Raw genomic sequence first — 23,183 nt, forward strand, 5'->3', positions numbered from 1 at the left:
GCACCCACAGAACCAGAGCGGGTGGAAGAGCCTTCTCCTACATCTCAGCTAATGCTTGGAACAAGCTCCCGGTCAAGATCAGACACACCCATACTCTGCACACCTTCAGGAAGAGCCTCAAGACCTGGCTTTTTGGCTGACTCTGAGCTGCAACCTCCCAACCCCCCAGTGCCTTGAGACCCCCACGGGTGAGTAGCGCGCTTCACAATTACCTGATTGATTGGATTTAACAACACACACAATGCTGGAATAAAATTATTTTACATTACAGAAAGCATAGCTGTGACAATCACGTTATGATGAGAGTCTGGCATAGTCTCAACACTTCCATGACCTTTGTCACCCTCCTTTGCTTATTTCTGAACTCGAAGTGCCTGGAATAAGTACAGCTAGATGACAAACGGCAATGGATTGTGTAGAATTGCCAGTGATGCCGCCTCTGCCAAGTCTCACCTATATGTGGATGAATGGGACTGGTCAAGGATGGACCGTTTGTAGCATGGGATAGTTTGGTGGCACACGGGCACAGACAGAGTGCGGAGGCGCCAGGGATTCTATAAACATTTGGATCAGGAGGCTCTGGAAGGGTGGATGAGGTGGCCATCCTGCGTTCAGCACCTTTAGCACCTGCGCAGTACCAGCTTACAGCTCCGCATCTGTACCTTTGCGCTTCTGCCAGCTGGAGCTGAGGTTGCTCTATAGTTGAATGACTGGCGAGTGGTCCCCCAGCAGTTATAAAGCAGCTCAGCTTAGGAATAGCAGAATCCACCCTGTGCCTGTACATGTTCAAGAAGCCTCTGCCTGTGCCGGGCGGCCTTGCCGTACTCGACTCCCCTTGGTCCCTCTCCACCAGGGATGGGTAAAGCTGAGCCACAGGTAGGCGCTAGCTAATAAGCGGCCTTTTATCGAGCTAAAGTCGGGGCAGGGAGGGTTGGGCGCCCCGCTTGTCTGGGCCTCGATGCCACTGCCCTGCGGCACCGCTACGGGGTGGTGAAGGAGAAGCAGAAGGGCCAGGATGAAGTGAAGAGTGGTAGGTCCTGGATAGAGAAGGGGATGTGGTAGGCAGGCCTGGTCCAGGGTGGTAAAGGAGGAGCGGTTCATACAGGATGAAGTGAAGAGTGATAAGTACACAGGATAGTGAAGAAGGAGTGGTCGGTCCATGATGGAGGAGGGGCGGTAAGTCCAGGCAGGGAGAAGGAAAGCCAGTAGGTCCTGGAGGACTCACCAGCAGGTGAAAGAGAGTTAGAGATGAATGTGTAAAACCCGTAAGTCTGGGACACAATGACCAGTAGATCTAAACGAGGATACGAGGGGGAGAGTGTATTTTAATTAATGTGTCAGTTGTGGTATATGTGTAAAGCGAGGCGATAGGTGTGTTTTTTGTGCTAAGAACCATCACATAAAAGCAGCTGTGTACGCACTAGAGCTACGTCCTCGTGCTGATTCCTTCCGCCGCCTCGCGCTCACTCAGAATCCTGTGCTGCTGAGCACAGAGGACGTACGGCTGCGGAAGTTAATAATTATAGAGCTTAAGGAGATAAAGTTTATCCTCTCGTGAAGAGAACAAACTTTATTCAACCCCTTAAGGTTGCAGCGTCGACATTGCAAAGGTTACCTCCAACCCCCACTGCCCGCCCACACCCCCTCCCCGTGGCCTGAAGCAGAATCTGTGCGCTGTGGGAGCCCGGAGAGGGGCCGAGAAGAGAGCGGGCCAGGGAGAGGGCAGGTGGCCGGGAGCAGGCACGGCAGAGGGCAGGTGGTGCCTGGGACATGGCAGGTCGAGGGCAGAGAAGTCGCAGCGAGAGCAGACGGGGCTAAATAGGTCGATGAGAGAGCAGGCTGCCGCCTGAAGAGAGCAGACGGGGCAGAGGGAAACTGGAGGAACGGGCAGGCTGGGAGAGAGCAGGGGAGTGGGGCCGCTCAGGCAGGTCAAGGCCTGCAGGCCCAGGAAAGAGCAGCCGAGGAAAGGGTAGGTCTGGGACGGGAAGGCAGAAGAACGTGGGCAGAGGAGAGCGAGCAGACGGGCCTCGGAGGGAGAAGGGTGAAGAGGAAGGTGAGCCAGGGTACAGAGGGCGCCGCAGGAGCAGGCCGGGGAGAGAGACCAAAGGCGCACCTGATGAGCAAAGAAGAGAACAAGGAGACAACAACAAGCGCGCAGCAAGGAAAGGAGTGCGAAGAGACGAAGAAGGGAGAATAGAGGTGAAGGAGAAGAGGAGGGCATGAGGAAGGCCGAATGTGGTAAGGGCGAGGCAGGGGAAGGTTTGATGCAGAAGAGCAGGGGCGGGAACATATAGAGGTGAGGAGGGACAATGGAGTGAGAGTAAAAGAAGAAGCGAAGGGGCAAAGTGTAATGAAACAGACACGCATTTGAGAAGGAGAGCAGGCTAAATGACAAAGAAAAAAGACGAGGGGCCAGAGAGACAAACTAGCAAATGAAGGAGAGAGGCAGACAGTTGGAGAGAAGACAGAGAATAGAGATAAGATTGAAGAACATGAAATATGTGGCTAACATGGTGAGGTAGGGCATGATTGAGAAAAACAGGTCTCATTGCCCTTGATTGCCATATATTGACCACTGGACGGTCACCAGCTTGAAAAACCTGAGCTTGAGGGGTTCGATCCATGCAGTGAAATAAACATTGATTACAATAATGTGCCTGTGTACCCATCAGAATAGATCCCGGGGACAAGGGCTTTGAAAGCGGGAGAGGGAAGAGGCCACACACGTGGGGCAGTGGAGGAGAAATTAGAGGGCGGCTGATGAAAGAAGAACTGATCTGCCTCCCTGGGCACAGGCCGTAGACCGCTCCATGATATGTAACTGTCTTTTGGCTGCAGACTGGAGTCCCCATTGAAAGGAATGGACGTCTTCGAGGGCCTGCACAGTGTGGACCTGTCGCCCATGCCCTCGACCAGCCGAGGTTACGACGTGCTCAAGGCCAAAGAGTCCAACACCGCTGTCTATACTGCTTCAGCCTTCTTCCACCAACTGGAGAGCCGCCTCTGGCCACGGACACCAGGGCCGGAGAGTCCCCGCCAGGAGGACACCGGGCAGAGTGCTCACGGGTAAGTGACCACTGACCGCCATCCAGGGGTCACCCATGTATCACTGTTTGCAAAGATAAATTAGCAGACCAACACTACATAATCACACAGCCCACACTTGCCGTGCATTGTAATGGGAAAAAACACAGGGCTGGGGCAGAGAAAAGGGATCTGGTCACAGCCTTCAATCCATTATTGGTTGATATTTATAAAGATGCTTCTAAAGTGCAATCCTAGCCACAGAGCTCAGCGGGAAAAGAAGAATCAACAGTAAAATAGCTAGTGGGTCCTCACAAAGGTAGCCCTGGGCTCAAACAATAAGTCTTCCGATCTCTGTGAAGACAATGGAGTAAGTGGGACATTCTTAGAGTTTCAATGCAAGGAACAAAACAGGAGGGGGATTGGTTAAGAGTTCGAGCTATCTTTGTTTATGGGTTGTCTAGTGTTCACTATGTGGCTTCTTGCCGTGCAGTGACTGCTGGTGATGTATAGTTCATTCTGCGGGTTGGAGCGTTGACAGAGAATGAGAAGCTCGAAGATGATGCTGTCGATTTGGAATGTGGTCCTTGATTCCAAAAGTGACAGGAAGCAAGGAGAGGAGCGATTTGATCCGACATCTTTGCCCTAAGTGTGAGACGTAGGTATACCCTCTAGTGGTGCGTGAGTGGTTTCAGGGATGCCACCAAGCACACCATTTCTACCCTCCATAGAGAGAAAAGAACCAGGAATTCCTGTGGATTACAGCAGAGTGAATCATGACAAGCTCCAGTGTTACGATTTTGGGGGCCGAGGCAGGAATTGGACATTGCCATGCAGATGCTCGTTTTCACACAGCAGCAAAGGCTTTTTAAAAGCCATTTGTTGCAATCTGACATCCTCTTGCAGTCAGTTGGGGTGGCATTGTAAGGCAGCTGCCTGCAATGGCCTTGATGTAGCATTGTCAGTCACTGTGATGAAGGGGGCGGGGGGGGGGGGCAGTTAATAGAGTAGAGGTGGAAAACCTCAGTTTTGGGCTGGTTTATTTTCAAGGGAGAATCTCACCATCCAATTAACCAGGCATTTAAAGAAGGTTATCAGTTTGACATGGGCAACCACAGATGATACTCGCATGTATAGTTATGTTGTTATCTGCACGTTTAGTGCAGCATCATTTCTCTATTACAGCTGACCTCATGGGTCCATGTGGCAAAGAAGAGAGAGAGCCAGACAGATTATTCTTGCCCCAGTGGGATCCCACAGTAGATCTGCAATAGAGAGTGCAGTAGGGTCTCGCATTCAGTCATGTCCTGACCTGGTCGAAATGGCGATGACCATTGTCGGGATTGTGCTTACATCTTTGAGAAGCAAGAGGGTTCACAGATTCTATTCTGTTTGCAGTCTGAATCCAGATTGAAGGCAAACCAGGAGGTTGATGTAGATGTTGATTAGATACCATTGGCTTCATTTAGAGTTTGGCAGGTGGGATACTCCGTCAAAACATGACAGACATCCCGTCCACTGCATGGCAAGTACCGTAGGCTATAATAATGCACTTGTAATATGGCGAACGGGACATCTGCAAAGTTTGTGACGGATTATACCTTTCCCAAACTTCAATTAAGGCCCCTGGTCTTTATTTATTTTCCAAGAAAGGGAAGTTGAGTTACTTGAGTCTAGTTTTGAAAGTTTGAGGCATGGGTGGGTTGTGCTGTGATCTGTCCAGCTTTCAAAAGAGTACAAGTCATACCTAGAGTTAGAGAAGGCCTGAACATTTTGAGAAAAACCTTGCTGGTGATACACAATTTTGGACATATTTTACTGATACTGTATAATCAAGTGACTCGCCACTATGTGCAGACAAGCATTGGCAATTCCAATAGGTGTGGCTTATGAATGGAAGAGCCTTTTGTGTCATTGATGGGTTTAAGCACTCAATAAGTCATCATACATGCATGCACTCTGTCACTCCTCTTTTCACTGATTAATTCATTCAGCCATCCTCTGACTCATTCTTGCAATCACCGTTCTGACACAACTGCAATAAAATGCACACACTCAACAACATATGCAAGATAAATTTAAAAAAATACAAGTTTAGGCAAGGAAACATGCTGCCGCCTAAACATGTCAGGTGTATGCTTGCAGTAATGAAACTAAATATAGCAGCGGGTACACATCTGACAGAGGTTGTGTGGGTGTGTTAGATGCGCTCGGCAGAGTAAGCCTGGGTGAGCCGAAATGATGTGCTATTTGAAGGGCTTGATCTTGAGCACTTTTCTGAAATGAAGTAGGAACGAAGCTGGGAAAATGTCCACTGACATGTGAAGTAGAAGACTGTGTGGCATCTTGTTTTCTCATTCCTGCATCTCTTGGCCTCTATATCCTATTGCTGTGAGTTGTGTGGGGCCACCTATTGCCCTAACTGAAAGCCTTCACATGTGATATACATCCCAGGCATGAGATAGCAATACATGGATGTGCAAAGCAGATCTGACCATGTATGACAGTAGGACATGTGGGCATTGGACACTTATCCAGAGGGTAATTTTTTGCTGTGCCCATATCAGCCAGGTAGGTTGGCATGACCAGGTTGGACCCTGAACCAAAAGCAATTCTGGCAATTTTCTCTATTTTCCACATTAGCCCAGACAGAGCTTATCAAGCAAGTTTGACCACTCCAAATAGGTCTGGGGGTGGGAGGCTGTGCAATACTTTTGAAAAAGATGGGGGAAAATGGTCCTTTTTCGAGTAACATAACATATAGACTAAAATGTCATATCTTTTAAAGCATATCAAATAATAATCTTACAATACTCCATGAAACCCAGTGATGCAAAAACAAGGCCTCAAAACATTTTCAATTGATTTATGACCCAACGAAAACTTTTCAAACAATCTGTGTGAGGCCTTTGACCAGGTTTTAAATGTTGGTGCATACACTCAGGTGCTTAAGCACTGATTTCATTTGCTGTAGCATGAGGTATTTACAGTTACAAAGGAAGAGAACGTTTCCTTTACGAGGCTACATACAATGTTACTCTATAAGTTGCACAGACATTGTCTAACTCATTGTGCTTAGTCCAATCTTCCGGCTCTTTCTCTTCCACTATCCCCTTGAAGCCCCATGTACCTCTCGGTCCGTCGTGTCATTTGCTTTACCATACTCTCCTAGCAAAGAACTGAGTTCATTCATAGTTAGTTTGGTGCTGATTATTTTAATACACACTTAAGTAGATTTTTAAAATGGAACCATTTTGTCCCCAAACATCAGATTATCAGATGTAGGAAATGAAAACGTAGTCCTTTCTGTACAATAGAATATATGAAGCATTTCCATTTCTGCTATTGCTATGATAAGGTGGACACCATCTTACCATGGAACCCCAAAATATGTCAGTAAATACCCCCATAGTGCCAAGGCTGGCATTTTCTCAGTGCGGGCATCATCAAGCCTTAAATGTCCATAACATGGCAAGAATTGTCATCATTGTAGTGGGGTCACAATTATTCCCGGTGATCATTATTGTGGCATGGATAACCACAATATACCAAGTATTATATTAATGCCATTGTGTAAGAAGTTGGCACTACTGTACATTGAAAACCCACCATATGCCAAGAATTACCAGCATACTTCAGGGGGCAACATTGTACCAAGTGTGGCCAGCATCATACAAACTACAAAAGCCGCCATTTTGCTATGGGTGGGGTGCAATATTTTCTATTAAAATGTGGCGCCCCTAAGAAATTTGCATCCGGGGCAACCGCCCCCGTGGACACCCCCATGCTATGCCACTGGCAGTCCAGTCCATTATTCAACTCAAAGAGTATGGTGCAGACAGAGGCCAGTGGCACAGTGAGCACAGGACCATGCCTGGGCACACCCGTTACATTTAGGGTCACATTTAGGATGTTGCACAGAGGAAAACAAGAAAGCGAAGAGGGAATTGCTTGAATTAAGCTCGCCACTAATAATTACTCTGGATCGCGATCAATCCATTGTTATTTAAGTGTTTCTCTCCAGGGTGGCATGGTGGAAAATAAAATCAATAGGTCAGGTTGCGGCCCAAAGTAATTAAAAACGGCTGAGGTCAATTGAAGCAGTCCATCCATCTCTTTTAAGTCTCGCCTGGTGTTGCAGCGCGCAAGCGCTGCTCACTCTGCCAGGGCTTTTTGGAATCAATACAATTTCAGAAGGGGACTTGAAGCTCCACCCCTCTTTTTCATTGGCTTACGTCATCGTTTATGTTAAACGCTGGCGCGTGATTGGAAATCGGGCTTTTTTGTTACGGCCCTGTCCAATTTTAGGACAGTCCATCTGGAGAGGCCGACGCCATCTTTGTTTCCTGTGACGTAGGAGGGTGTGCTCCTAGCTTGCTTACTGGCTCCTGATTGGAAATCCTACCCGCTCCTCCCGCCCCATCCCAAAGAAAACTTCCCAGAGTTGCCCTCTTCATTCTTTATGTGCTTCCTGAGGCGGAGGGCAAACTTAGCCGCGCCGTGCTTATAAGCTCTGCTTACTCCCCTACCTGTCGCTGTGGCCACCTCGACACGGAGTCCCCGCGGCTGCCGCTGGCATAATGGACCTCCCGCCTTCTCTGCTGCTGCCGGGCACCTCTCTGCAGAAGGCATGTTGCCTGCTGGTGCTCTTCTGTGCCCTGCACCTCAGTGTCATCCTGGTGTATTACCTGGTCGGCAGCGAGCGGGGCATCTTTTGTTTCTTCGGCGACGTGCAAGGGTTCTCAGACGGGGCGTACCGTAACTGCAAGGGGGGGCCAGGAGCGCGCCAGCCAGGGCCACAGTGGAGGTTTGTGCCTGGCTCCGGCCAATGACTGCCGGCCGGGCCCGCGCGCTTGGCTGAAGGGTCCGTCTATGGTGATTGTGTCTCTGTGTGACTAAGGTGTGCTGTCTGTTTGTGCTGTGAGAGCAGGAACTGGGTAGGTTTTCATTTGTACCAATGTTCCCTGCACCTCAGTGTCATCCTGGTGTATTGCATTGGTTTATTATTTGTGAAAGGGCTGTGCTACCGCTGATAGCAACGGGTGTTTTCTGCAATCACCCGTTGCCCGTGTTGGCATTTTTGCCTGTACTGCATGTCGCCCTGGACACCATGGAGAAAGAGCTTGTATCCCCGGTGCAGGTGTCGTGTACGGTTTGTCCCCATCAGTCATGTAAGACATACTCCTTAAACTGCCTAAAGACGTGGGTGGAAGCGGGAAAGCACGCACGTTTGACAAACACGCTACTTGCGCGTGCAGGGCATTACTAAAACTTCATAACAACACTTTCACCTTTTTCCACATTTCTTTTACTGTTTCTGTTCCTGTTATATCCTGATGCTCGGGTGCCGATGCTTTCCGGGGCTCTCCCGAAAATCCCTAAATATTTGTATTCTACAGTGCTGCTGCTTCACTTCCTTATTTTAACACTGACGCTATTCTTTGTCTTCTTCCTGAGTTCGGGTAAAGCTGCCCTCACGGCCCAACCCCTCCTCCCTGCCGTCTGCATCAACATCCCTTCCCCCTCCTCCCTCCACACATTCAGGCGGCGGCATGGGGTCACTCTAACTCAGCCTCCTCTGCAGCCATTAGCCAATCGTGCAGAGCTCTATGCCCATGTAAGGAGCAACTGTCCTGGATAGGAAACAAGGGCACCAGGGCACTGTACACAAAGCTTCCCTGCCTCTACTGCGACTGTGTGGGGGCACAACAGCTTATCTCCTCCCCCACCGTGTCTCAGTAAAAGGACCAACCAAGGCCAGGCCGAAGGCTCACCGGAGTGCAAGGCGCTTCGCCCTGAAAAAGCAGCACTGCGTAAATGGGGAATGCAAAGCTCCTAAGGCCTGAAGTTAAAAGCTGGCAAGGGAAACCAGTTGCTATGCCCCTCAGATAATGGAGTTCCAAGTCACTTGAAAGCACTGTGGACACAACTGCTCTCACCTCCACTGACACACTTGATGGCAGAACTGCTTTGCGTTCACTCCAATAGTTAACCTTCAAAAGGTATTAAGAACTTTGAACAAGTGAAAAACAAAGAGAACACATGGGGAAATTCTTGCGCTGTAAAATGCGACAAGTGCTTATTAAATGCTGTAGAGCTGGCTAACAAACACTCATCGCTATTAAATACCAAAGGGACAGACCTTCCGATCCTTCACCCAAACATGCCGCCTCCTCCCTCCACACATCCAGGCTTCGCCCTGAAAAAGCAGCACAGCGTAAATGTTTCACGTGACATGTGATAGGATCACTCAATAGCTCTGAGGTCAAAAGTTTGGCTGGGGACAGACGAGTTCCTCCGCTCATCACTCTCAGTCCTTCTGCATCACACTACTCTTCTCCTCCTCCTTCTCCTACAATCTCCCTCACACTGCTCTTCTACACCAATCTACTTCCTTAGGCCTAAGACTATGCAAATAATCTTACCTTCCTGCTACCTCACACCACTCTTCTACTTCTCACACTCCTTTCATATCCCTCCTACTACTCTTCTACTCCTCTCTCCTTCCTTATGCCTCATACTGCTCTCCACACTTTCCTTCCTTCAACATCACTCTAATCTCCTCAACGCTTTCTTATTTCTCCCTCCTACTGCTCTCCCCACTCCCCTTTCTTCTGCCTCATACTACTCTCCTCCTCACTATACTTCATTAACCCTCATCTATTCTTCTACTCACTCTCCGTCCCAAATCTTAAATACTGCTCTTCTCCTTCTAACGGTATGCGTTAAACTACTACACACATAACAATTACAATTCAACCATCATAAAGGCCCAACATATCACATACAAACACTCAATAAGACATAGCTAAAATACAATACCATTAGCAAAGCAAATAGCTTTGACTTAAACAAAGCCGAGACCTATTGCATTTCCAATGCTTGTTTATTTTCACTAGGGCCAGAAGAAGGGGGTGACTCACACAAGGACTGCTGGGCCTTTGCAGCTTCCCCCACCTTCCACGCTGCACACTTCCAAGTGGAGTGCTTGTAGGCACTAGGCATGCTCTTGCCACTGCCTGCCTTCACGAAGACAGTTAAAAAGATATATATATATATATATATATATTTGTCTTGTTGCCTCCACATACGCCGATTTTATAAAAAAAAAAAAAATAGTATGCATACTTCACTGCAGAGAGCTTTAATGAACACAGTTGCAGTTGTTTTAAATAGAAAGCTGGCCCATTGTCAGCTGGGCTTTACCCGTGCTCAAAAAGATTGCTAGCTTGGGCAGGGAGTGACCAGGCTGTAAATCACACTAGAGAGGGACAGCTGAGACCAGCAGGCAGCTTATTATTAAAAATAAATACCAGTCTTGGCCAGAGAAGGAGGCCACATTTGAATGGTTAGGAGTGACTCAGTGCTCTGCAGGAGGATCAGAGAGGGTTACGCACACCTTGCACACCAGCCCTGCCACTGCCCGATAGCACCTGCCACAGGGACTGGTACAGGAGCCAGATCGGACTACGATGTCTGTGCTACATGGTGCTTATGCCACACACTGCATTTTCAGAGACTGCTCTTAACTGTATAACGAGTGAGTGGGCACAATAAGTAATGCTTGTCTGGCCCGTTGAATGCAGTAACCTACAGGGGGCGGAAGAGAGAGTAACTGCCACCAAAAGTGGCCATGAGCCTTCAAAACCATCCTCCACGCCACCAACCTACGTGGAAAAAACCATCATGGCTGGATTGGCACTGGGAGTGCTTTCATTACTGGCTTGTAGAAGCTGACATTGACCTTAAAAAGGATACAAATGGGTAGAGGGGGACAGCAGAAATCTTCATGTTTGGATGTTATCCAGTCAAGCTTCAAAAGACCTTTAATGAAGCATGTGGCCTCATCAAGGGCTATGTACATTTCAGTATGGCTAGGTTGGTCTCTGGAAAGATGGTGAGTGGGACATTACCTCTGTCAAAGTGGGACTGCAAATTGCAGTCTGCAATAATGCATTTATGGTCATTTTCAAGTAAATTTCCAGGTGGAAAGGATTCATCTTTTGGAGCAGTGAGAATTAGAATCATACGTTCCTAGTTTTGTGGGCAGTGTATGTTTGAAGCTGAAGCTGCTGTTTATATGAAATCCCAGGGACCTGGCATTGCAGTCAAATTTTAGGGTTAGGTGTTCCAGGGTCATTTCATCAAGCCATTCTTCAGACTTGTTGTGCTTGCCATTTTCGCTGATTAGGATGAATTCATTCTTGCTAGAATATAGCTTGAGGTATGCCTTGGGCAGTCATGCCCGGAAAGTGGTGAGGCAGGTCTTCAGTCAAGTGATTTAGTTGTCTGTTATGAATCTTACATGAAGCAAAAAAGACACATTGGTGAAGTTGACATTTCTGCTAACGGAGTGATCATTAGCAGCCGACACATTCAAAGGGTGGTGGGGTGGGTGGAGGTAACGCGGGACAGGGTGCACGGGTATGTGTGGTGTTAGTTATAATATGTTTTTAAAAAACATAGCTTACCTGAATCCTCCCGCCGCCTCTTGTGTCGCGCCTCCTATCCTCTTGCTGGTCCAAACAGCCCCTGGGACAGACTCCCATCCAATCCCCATGCTAAAAAGCAGCGGGGGATCAGCCTGAGCTGGCTGGAAAGATGCTCTGCTCAGACCATGGAGTCTGTGGGGTTTCTCCAGCCCGACTGATCCATGCAGTCAGGCTGGAGAAACCTAAGTGCTCATGTGTGCTTTGGCCGGCCAAACACATATGCACGCTTAAGGCTTAAGGGGTGCACATAGCACTCCTCCTCCCCTCCTCCTATGCCTTGGCCCGCCCCCCCCACAATGCTGGCTCAGAGCCGGCAAATGAAAAATAAAATGATGTTAGAACATTGTTTTATTTTTCATTAGCTAGTTCTGAGCCAGGCAGTGGGGCAACGTTATTGCGGAGGAGCCGCCGCTGAGAGTGATCAGTAGTTCCAGGTAGAAATGAAAATTATTGGCAAGATGGACCCATGAGAGTTACAAATATGGGCTCAGATCAGGACAGGCCTGTAGCCAGAAGTATACTTTTAGGGGGGCATGGCTCTTCTCTATGACTGCAAAACACACAAGATGATGGACGGAATGTTGCACATTGGCAAAACATTCACCCCCAGTCACAGATCTGGGTTTAATCCATCGTTATTTTGCTCCCCACGCCACCCCAGTTCAGACATGGCCATATGCAAATCAGTCTTGACCCTGTGCCTCATGGGAACAGTCTAGCCTGAACTGCCAAGTCATGTCTTCCCTGGACCTGAATCAAGCATCCTAGGACCAATTTCGGGGTTTCACCCCTCTTCAGTCAGGATAGCTTGACTCCAGTGGCGTAGTGAGCACGGGACCCATGTCTGGACATAACCTTCCCACATAGGGCGAACACAAAGCACACAAGATGATGAACGGAATGTTGCACATTGGCAAAACATTCACCCCAGTCACAGATCTGGGTTTAATCCATCGTTATTTTGCTCATCACGCCACCCCAGTTCAGACATGGCCATATGCAAATCAGTCTTGACCCTGTGCCTCATGGGAACAGTCCAGCCCGAACTGCCAAGCCATGTCTTCCCTGGACCGGAATCAAGCATTCTAGGACCGGTTTCGGGGTTTCACCCCTCTTCAGCCAGGATAGCTTGACTCCAGTGGCGTAGTGAGCACAGCACCCACGTCTGGGCATACCCTTCCCACATAGGGCAAACAGCAAAACACACAAGATGATGGACGGAATATTGCACATTGGCAAAACATTCACCCCCGGTCACAGATCTGGGTTTAATCCATCGTTATTTTGCTCACCACGCCACCCCAGTTCAGACATGGCCATATGCAAATAAGTCTCGACCCTGTGCCTCATGGGAACTGTCCAACCCGAACTGCCAAACCATGTCTTCCCTGGACCGGAATCAAGCATCCTAGGACCGGTTTCGGGGTTTCACCCCTCTTCAGCCAGGATAGCTTGACTCCAGTGGCATAGTGAGCACGGGACCCACGTCTGGGCACACCCTTCCCACATAGCGCGAACAGCAAAACACACAAGATGATGGACGGAATGTTGCACATTGGCAAAATATTCACCCCCAGTCACAGATCTGGGTTTAATCCATCGTTATTTTGCTCACCACGCCACCCCAGTTCAGACATGGCCATATGCAAATCAGTCTTGACCCTGTGCCTCATGGGATCAGTCCAGCCCGAACTGCCAAGCCATGTCTTCCCTGGACCGGAATCAAGCATCCTAGGACTGGTTTCGGGGTTTCACCCCTCTTCAGCCAGGATAGCTTGACTCAAGTGGCGTAGTGAGCACAGGACCCAAGTCTGGGCATAACCTTCCCACATAGGGCGAACACAAAACACACAAGATGATGGACGGAATGTTGCACATTGGCAAAACATTCACCCCCAGTCACAGATCTGGGTGTAATCCATTATTATTTTGCTTACCACGCCACCCCAGTTCAGACATGGCCATATGCAAATCAGTCTTGACCCTGTGCCTCATGGGAACAGTCTAGCCCGAACTGCCAAGCCATGTCTTCCATGGACCGGAATCAAGCATCCTAGGACCGGGTCCGGGGTTTCACCCCTCTTCAGCCAGGATAGCTTGACTCCAGTGGCATAGTGAGCACGGGACCCACGTCTGGGCATACCCTTCCCACATAGGGCGAACAGCAAAACACACAGGATGATGGACGGAATGTTGCACATTGGCAAAACATTCACCCCCAGTCACAGATCTGGGTTTAATCTATCGTTAATTTGCTCACCACGCCACCCCAGTTCAGAGATGGCCATATGCAAATCAGTCTTGACCCTGTGCCTCATGGGAACAGTCCAGCCCGAACTGCCAAGCCATGTCTTCCCTGGACCGGAATCAGGCATCCTAGGACCGGTTTCAGGGTTTCACCCCTCTTCAGCCAGGATAGCTGGACTCCAGTGGCGTAGTGAGCACGGGACCCACGTCTGGGCCTTTCCTTCCCACATAGGGCGAACAGCAAAACACACAAGATGATGGACGGAATGTTGCACATTGGCAAAACATTCACCCCCAGTCACAGATCTGGGTTTAATCCATCGTTATATTGCTCACCACGCCACCCCAGTTCAGACATGGCCATATGCAAATCAGTCTTGACCCTGTGCCTCATGGGAACAGTCCAGCCCGAACTGCCAAGCCATGTCGTCCCTGGACCGGAATCAAGCATCCTAGGACCGGTTTCGGGGTTTCACCCCTCTTCAGCCTGGATAGCTTGACTCCAGTGGCGTAGTGAGCACGGGACCCACGTCTGGGCATACCCTTCCCACATGGGGCGAACAGCAAAACACACAAGATGATGGACGGAATGTTGCACATTGGCAAAACATTCACCCCCAGTCACAGATCTGGGTTTAATCCATCATTATTTTGCTCACCACGCCACCCCAGTTTAGACATGGCCATATGCAAATCAGTCTTGACCCTGTCCCTCATGGGAACAGTCCAGCCTGAACTGCCTAGCCATGTCTTCCCTGGACCGGAATCAAGCATCCTAGGACCGGTTTCAGGGTTTCACCCCTCTTCAGCCAGAATAGCTTGACTCCAGTGGCATAGTGAGCACGGGACCCACGTCTGGGCATACCCTTCCCACATAGGGCGAACAGCAAAACACACAAGATGATGGACGGAATGTTGCACATTGGCAAAACATTCACCCCCAGTCACAGATCTGGGTTTAATCCATCGTTATTATGCTCACCACGCCACCCCAGTTCAGACATGGCCATATGCAAATCAATCTTGACCCTGTGCCTCATGGGAAAAGTCCAGCCCGAACTGCCAAGCCATGTCTTCCCTGGACCGGAATCAAGCATCCTATTACCGGTTTCGGGGTTTCACCCCTCTTCAGCCAGGATAGTTTAACTCCAGAGGCGTAGTGAGCACGGGACCCACGTCTGGGCATACCCTTCCCACATAGGGCGAACAGCAAAACACACAAGATGATGGACGGAATGTTGCACATTGGCAAAACATTCACCCCCAGTCACAGATCTGGGTTTAATCCATTGTTAATTTGCTCACCACGCCACCCCAGTTCAGAGATGGCCATATGCAAATCAGTCTTGGCCCTGTGCCTCATGGGAACAGTCCAGCCCGAACTGCCAAGCCATGTCTTCCCTGGACCGGAATCAGGCATCCTAGGACCGGTTTCAGGGTTTCACCCCTCTTCAGCCAGGATAGCTGGACTCCAGTGGCGTAGTGAGCACGGGACCCACGTCTGGGCCTTTCCTTCCCACATAGGGCGAACAGCAAAACACACAAGATGATGGACGGAATGTTGCACATTGGCAAAACATTCACCCCCAGTCACAGATCTGGGTTTAATCCATCGTTATTTTGCTCACCACGCCACCCCAGTTCAGACATGGCCATATGCAAATCAGTCTTTTTTTTTTTTTTTTTTGAAAAACCTTTATTTGTGCATATTAAAAGAACAAATACGGGCCTACAACCTTCAGGCCGGCCACAAAACAATCAAGCACTGAGACAAACATTGCATCCCCTGTGCATCTATGGTCAAGATTAGCAACGAGTCAGGAGTTATACACTGGAGAGATCCTTGACACCAGGGGAAGGAGAAGTGGAGGTTAATTTTAAGGTTTTCAAAATAATTTTATCGAGAAAAAAGTCAGTAGAGGATAGAACCAAGGAGATTCGAGTCCGCAAGATGGCTTCATCACACAGGAGAGCAGCAGCATCATTAAAAACGGCCATAGAAAATCTCATACAGTGAGGCGATGCATTTATATAACAGGATAGTCACATGAGTAAATACGCACCCCTCCAAAGCCGCCCCCATTCAATCCACCCCACACCCGGACCCCGAATCGGAAACAAGGACAGCGCAGAGACATAGAAGAAAAAGGCCCATAGAACTAAAAGAAACAGTAAATTACCCCCCCACCCTACACCAATGCGGAGGCTACGGCCTGCCCCCCCCCCCAGCATAGTGCCTGTCGCCCAATGAACCCGAAATATAGACAAGAGAGAAAGTAGGAATAAAGGAAAGAAAATAAGAAAACAGAGAAGAAAGCGGGGAGGAGCCCACGTAACCTCGGAGCGCCCGAAACCACCGGCCAACTACGTCTCCACAGACTGAGGACCCACTACGCCCGAAGGCGGTCGTGTGAAGATAAAGTGTCACAACGATATAATGAAGGCCGACAAATCGCGACGAGTGCGCACAACATATGCAGACAGTTCCAGTCCCAGGCCAGCCCATCCGTGAACCCATGGTGATAGAAATCAATCTAGCCCTGGCCCGATCGCGGGCGTAAGATTAGACTAGCCCCCACATGAAGGCCCCGCAGCCCGTGCAGACAAAGACAATATGGCCGCTTGGGAGAAGATGGAGAAGTAGAGTCACAAAATGGCCGCCGATCATCTATTAAGGTCCCCTTGTGCACCATATAAAATCCAGACCTGGCCTGTAACGTACAGGAGTTCCACATAAAAGAAGCCGTAGGCCACCGTGAACGGTTCCTCGAGGACGTCAGGTGTCGCTCAGCTGGATACTCTTGCGGGCGCGGTGAGGCAGGCAACAACAAAGCAGGCGGCAATGAACGGGGAGACAAAGTGTCCACAATTGAGCAGGAGATCGATTGATCCTGGGTGCCGGGAAAGCCAGATGCAGACACCAGTGTAGCACTATTATACCCAGTCGTTGCGTCCCCGCAAGAGGACAGAAGCACTGGCAGACCCACGTCTTGTTGAGAACAAACGGGGCGCTCACGATCCGCAGCCGACAGTATGGAGTCGATCCGCTCACTCAGCGTTTGCAAGCCAACACACAATTGCAGACGAAAGTCCCGCAGGGCGGCCAGAACGGAGCCGCATGTCAGCGGAAGCTGCGCCCCCACATCGGCAGCAATCCGGGACGGCACTGTGGAGCTGGAGTCTGGTAGAGGGAGGGCGAAGCGGGCAACAGGCGAGACCAGGGCATCACCCCCCAGCAGCGAGCAGGCAATCAACGCCATGTTTTACCGCTGAACGGTACAGTGGCCAGGGGGGGGGGGTCGTAACCAGAAGGCAATTCCCCGCAGGTCTGCGCCGCAACAGGTGAAAGCCAACAGTCGCTTCCCCTCCCTCGGACTCTCTTTGCAGCCGACTAGGCAATAGAAGAAGGGGGTCTGCAGCCTTCCGCAGCGCGGGCCACAGAGCGGGGCAGGAGACCCGCCACACCGGGGCTCACCCTATAGCTCCAGCCCGTCAGTTGAAAGGTGAGGGAGGTGTCCGGGCGTCTCTCCCCCGGCTCGTCTGGCGACAGTCCGTGGTGTGAGGCGGGATCGGGGCCGCGGGGCTCAGATTTGCGCCGGGGGTCCAGTGACTGCGGCGCTTCCAGGGGGCCGGCCAAGGCCACAGTGGAGCAGGGGTCCAGCGCGGAGAACAAGGGCACCAAGAGCTCCGGCATCCGGGCGGGCTCAGACTCCGGGAAAGCGGCGGCGCGGTCAGCGCGCCGTCGCGCACATTGCACCTCGAAAATCGGCGAGGATAGGAATCAGGATGATAGTCCGAGGCCAAGGGCCGGCGGAGCCGGGCGCTCAAGCGTCTGCTCCGGTCGCCATCTTGGCTCCTCCCCCTTGTTTAGCAAATCAGTCTTGACCCTGTGCCTCATGGGAACAGTCCAGCCCGAACTGCCAAGCCATGTCGTCCCTGGACCAGAATCAAGCATCCTAGGACCGGTTTCGGGGTTTCACCCATCTTCAGCCAGGATAGCTTGACTCCAGTGGCGTAGTGAGCACGGGACCCACGTCTGGGCATACTCTTCCCACATGGGGCGAACAGCAAAACACACAAGATGATGGACGGAATGTTGCACATTGGCAAAACATTCACCCCCAGTCACAGATCTGGGTTTAATCCATCATTATTTTGCTCACCACGCCACCCCAGTTTAGACATGGCCATATGCAAATCAGTCTTGACCCTGTCCCTCATGGGAACAGTCCAGCCCGAACTGCTTAGCCATGTCTTCCCTGGACCAGAATCAAGCATCCTAGGACCGGTTTCAGGGTTTCACCCCTCTTCAGCCAGAATAGCTTGACTCCAGTGGCATAGTGAGCACGGGACCCACGTCTGGGCATACCCTTCCCACATAGGGCGAACAGCAAAACACACAAGATGATGGACGGAATGTTGCACATTGGCAAAACATTCACCCCCAGTCACAGATCTGGGTTTAATCCATCGTTATTTTGCTCACCACACCACCCCAGTTCAGACATGGCCATATGCAAATCAGTCTTGACCCTGTGCCTCATGGGAACAGTATTATTATTATTATTCTGAGTTTTATATAGCGCCTGGTTACCAATAGGCATCCCAGCGCTTGCCGGCACATAACACTACTACAAGATGCAGGGACTACACGAGAAACAGAAAAGTTTTTAAAAGTTTACGGAACCGAAGAAGACTAGCTTCCGAGCGCAGTTGTAGGGGCAATGAATTCCACAAAGAGGCCACATTTATTGAAAACCTTCTGCCACCGGTTCTTGCCTTTTTCACCCTACCAACCTGAAGGAGATGTTGATGGTCAGAGCAGAGAGAACGAGAGGCCTTATAAGGCTGGACCATCTCCTCCAAAATAGGTGGACCTACCCCATGCAGAACTTTGTGGGCGATGCAAAGTGACTTGAATTTCACCCTGTCCCTCACCGGGAGCCAGTGCAGTGCCCTCAACGCCGGGCGAGCAGATTGACGCCTAGGGAGACCCGTCAGAAGCCTAGCAGCCGCGTTCTGCACTTGCTGTAGTTTATTCAGGGTAGATTCGGGAGCACCCAGGAAAAGCGCATTGCTGAAATCCAGCCGCGAGATGATAAGTCCCTGGATGAGAAGCCTACGAGTGGCAACTGGGAGCAGAGGCAGAATCTTCTGGGCTGAGCGGAGCAGGCCAAAGCACACGCCAGCAGTCTTTTTGGCATGGGTTTTAAAAGATAGGTCCTGCTCCAGCCATACCCCCAGGCTCTTGATCTCCAGCTTGGGGGGGGGTACCGGTCCCAGACAGTCTGGCCAGCTGCTGGGGGACAGAGATGGAGAAGAGTTCCCCAGCAGCATCAATTCCGTCTTGGAGCCATTTAACTTTAGGGCTGAGCTGCACATCCACGTGTAGATCTTTTCAAGACACGTGTGCAGCCGGTCGGGATGGTGCGCCGACTGGGAAAGGCCTACCACCAGCTGAGTATCATCAGCATAACTGATGATTTTGATACCCAGCGGCAGTACCACACTCTCCAGGGGGGCCATGTAAACGTTAAATAAGGTAGGGCTCAATGAAGAGCCCTGTGGCACACCACACTGGAGAGGGGATGAAGATGATTTTTCCTGGCCTTCCCATACCTCAAATGAGCGACCTTCCAAGAAGGAAGCAAACCATTTGAGGGCCAGACCCGTGATCCCCACCCCCGACAGCCGTTGGAGAAGCACCTGATGGTCCACGGTGTCAAAAGCAGCGCTGAGATCCAGGAGGATCACTGCCACTGAACCTCCCGAATCCAGCATGCTCCTCGCATTCTCCACGACCGCCAGCAGGGCGGTGTCAGTCCCCTGACCGGGGCGAAAACCCGTTTGGGAGTCGCCCAGAAGGGAATTGGTTTCCAAAAAGTCCGAAAGGCGGCTGTTCACCAGCTTCTCAGCCACCTTACTGATACCCGGCAGCAAGGAGATAGGCCGAAAGTTAGCGAGATCGGCGGGATCAAGGTTAGGTTTCTTCAAAAGGGCCTTAACCACCGCCCCTTTCCAACTGGGAGGAACTACGCCCTGGACGAGAGACAGGTTTATCAGGTCCGTCACAGGGCCACCAATTGTAGATGATACCTGTTTAAGATATTTAATAGGTACTGGGTCTTTCGGGGAGCCGCTCTTCATAGACCCCAGAACCGCCAAAACTTCCTCCTTAGTGACCGGACCAAGGGAGGCCAGCTCCACCGATTGCAACTTAAGTTGGGAGGTGGAATTATCCTCCAAGGAAGAGACCTCACCTGGCCGGGGAAGGGAGGCCAGTATATTATCAATTTTGCTTTTAAAAAACAAGGCCAGTTCTATACATTTTTTGCGAGGGTCCTCGTAGAAAACCTGATGATCGGGGGCATTCAGTAGCTCCTTAATAACCCTGAATGACTCTTTAGAAGAGTTGGCCGCCGAGCCTATACGCTCTTCAAAGAATCCTGATTTTGCCACCCGAATGGCGAATTTATACCTGCTCAGGGCCGCACGATATTCTTTACGACTCGCCTCACTCCAGTCTCTCCTCCAGGACCGCTCTAGCCTCTTGCATCCCTTCCTCAGGGTTCTCAGTTCTGGCGAGTACCAAGGTGCAGAGCCCATTCTCTTCCCCCTCGTAAGTTGTTTCTTTTTGGGTAGGAGAGTGTCCAAAGAATCCACGAGCCAAGTATGAAGATTCGCATCGGCAACTATTGGGTTAGCTCCCAAAGGGGGCTGCGTGGCCTCCAGGTGTGCCACCCAGGTGTCAACTGGGAGCCTCGACCAGGCTCTCTCCAGGGTGTGAACCCGTGAGACCACCGCAGTTGGGCTATCGAATTGCCATGTCGCGGACACCAAGAAATGGTCTGTCCAAGGCAGGGCAAGAGCCGAAGATGAAATAAGATGGTCCAAGTTGGAAAGTATGGGATCAAGCAGGTGGCCCTTCTCATGGGTCATGCCCGAGTTAGCCAGATTAATTCCGAAAGATTTAAGATCATCAAGCAAATCGACTGCCGCCGCATTGGTGGGGTCCTCGAGATGGATATTAAAATCCCCGAGGACAACAAAGTTGGCAGTTGAAGAGGCAAGGAGCGCAGTAGTTTCAAGAAGAGAATTAGGGAAGCTACCCAAGGGTCCAGGAGGGCGGTAAATCAACAAACCTACCAAAGACACTGTAGGTGACAACCGAAGGGAGAACTGTAAGCTCTCACAATCAGTCACCCCTCCATTCTGAATCTTACAAGCAAGCGTGTCTCTGTAGAGAACTGCAATTCCTCCTCCCCTCCCCTTAGGTCTATCAAGATGGGCCATGTGAAAGCCCGGGGGGAGTGCTCTGACCATGTCAGGACCAGAGCTGGGGGAGAGCCAGGTCTCAGTAAGATACAACACATCCAACTCGTGGTCTAGGATAAGTGAGTTGATTTCAATGGCATGGCTCGGCAAGGACCGGCAATTTAATAAAGCCATGGAAAGAACAGATTTCACAGCCACTGAATTGTGGCCGGAGGGGCAGGCTCTACACGGTAAAAACGGAGTAATTCCCATCTGTGCAAAACTACAACTAATAGGGTGGGGCGGACGCAAAGTCAATAGGGCGTCCCTCCCATATCGAAGCCTAGTAGTAGGTGGCGCCACAGAGTCGGGCATGATGGCAGGCCCTAGGCCCGTCTGGGCCCGGACGGGCACAGACGGGCTTGACTCTGGCGAAACTCCGGCGATAGTCCGGCGATGACGCTGCGTGATGACGCTGCGCGTCAGCATGGCTGGCTTTATGCTCGCCGAGCGCGGAACACTAGGGACACTAGAGCGCTACCTGCACCTCCTGCAATGTCCCCCCTCCCAAGATGGCCACCAACACGAGGCAGTGGGCAGGGACCCGCTAAAACGCGGTGCTTTGACCAAATTTAGGTGAAAGTAAGGTGGCAGCAATGCAGGTGTGCGAGTGGCTCAAATTTAAAAACAGGGGAAAAACGAGTAACTAAAATAGAAATAAAAGACAAAAACGGGACGTTTTTAAAATGAATTACAGCAGCAGCCAGCAGCAGAATAGCGGTGAGTGCGAGGCTATCCTAACGCTAATGGTCAAGATGTTAAGGGTGCTCACCTGAGATTTGCCTGGCTTTATGCTCGCCGAGCGCGGGACACTAGGGACACTAGAGCGCTACCTGCGCCTCCTGAATGTCCCCCCTCCCAAGATGGCCACCAACACGAGGCAGTGGGCAGGGACCCGCTAAAACGCGGTGCTTTGACCAAATTTAGGTGAAAGTAAGGTGGCAGCAATGCAGGTGTGCGAGTGGCTCAAATTTAAAAACAGGGGAAAAACGAGTAACTAAAATAGAAATAAAAGACAAAAACGGGACGTTTTTAAAATGAATTACAGCAGCAGCCAGCAGCAGAATAGCGGTGAGTGCGAGGCTATCCTAACGCTAATGGTCAAGATGTTAAGGGTGCTCACCTGAGATTTGCCTGGCTTTATGCTCGCCGAGCGCGGGACACTAGGGACACTAGAGCGCTACCTGCGCCTCCTGCAATGTCCCCCCTCCCAAGATGGCCACCAACACGAGGCAGTGGGCAGGGACCCGCTAAAACGCGGTGCTTTGACCAAATTTAGGTGAAAGTAAGGTGGCAGCAATGCAGGTGTGCGAGTGGCTCAAATTTAAAAACAGGGGAAAAACGAGTAACTAAAATAGAAATAAAAGACAAAAACGGGACGTTTTTAAAGTGAATTACAGCAGCAGCCAGCAGCAGAATAGCGGTGAGTGCAAGGCTATCCTAACGCTAATGGTCAAGATGTTAAGGAACAGTCCAGCCCGAACTGCCAAGCCATGTCTTCCCTGGACCGGAATCAAGCATCCTAAGACCGGTTTTGGGGTTTCACCCCTCTTCAGCCAGGATAGCTTGAATCCAGTGGCATAGTGAGCACGGGACCCACGTCTGGGCATACCATTCCCACATAGGGCGAACAGCAAAACACACAAGATGATGGACGGAATGTTGCACATTGGCAAAACATTCACCCCCAGTCACAGATCTGGTTTTAATCCATCGTTAATTTTCTCACCACGCCACCCCAGTTCAGAGATGGCCATATGCAAATCAGTCTTGACCCTGTGCCTCATGGGAACAGTCCAGCCCGAACTGCCAAGCCATGTCTTCCCTGGACTGGAATCAAGCCTCCTAGGACCGGTTTCAGGGTTTCACCCCTCTTCATCCAGGATAGCTGGACTCCAGTGGCGTAGTGAGCACGGGACCCACGTCTGGGCCTTTCGTTCCCACATAGGGCGAACAGCAAAACACACAAGATGATGGACGGAATGTTGCACATTGGCAAAACATTCACCCCAGTCACAGATCTGGGTTTAATCCATCGTTATTTTGCTCACCACGCCACCCCTGTTCAGACATGGCCATATGCAAATCAGTCTTGACCCTGTGCCT

The 23,183-nt window shown here is 50.6% G+C and overlaps 1 protein-coding gene across 10 annotated transcripts in view; it reads left to right on the plus strand.

Moving 5' to 3' along the window:
• The first annotated feature begins 1,626 nt into the window (after positions 1-1,626).
• The window catches only part of RAB3IL1 (RAB3A interacting protein like 1), a 235,978-nt gene continuing 214,421 nt past the window's right edge, over positions 1,627-23,183 (plus strand). The window contains exons 1-2 of one of the 10 annotated variants that reach the window (XM_085644988.1): positions 1,627-1,822; positions 2,839-3,066. In XM_085644988.1, the coding sequence (XP_085501114.1) occupies positions 2,861-3,066 (206 nt within the window). In that variant the 5' untranslated portion in view covers positions 1,627-1,822; positions 2,839-2,860. Of the gene's footprint in view, positions 2,239-2,716; positions 3,067-23,183 lie in introns of those variants that run through there. The other 9 variants (XM_085644983.1, XM_085644987.1, XM_085644978.1 and 6 more) reach the window with 9 other exon arrangements.

Source organism: Triturus cristatus, chromosome 3_1 (assembly GCF_964204655.1).
Source record: "Triturus cristatus chromosome 3_1, aTriCri1.1, whole genome shotgun sequence".
In the NCBI taxonomy this organism is placed as follows: domain Eukaryota; kingdom Metazoa; phylum Chordata; class Amphibia; order Caudata; family Salamandridae; genus Triturus; species Triturus cristatus.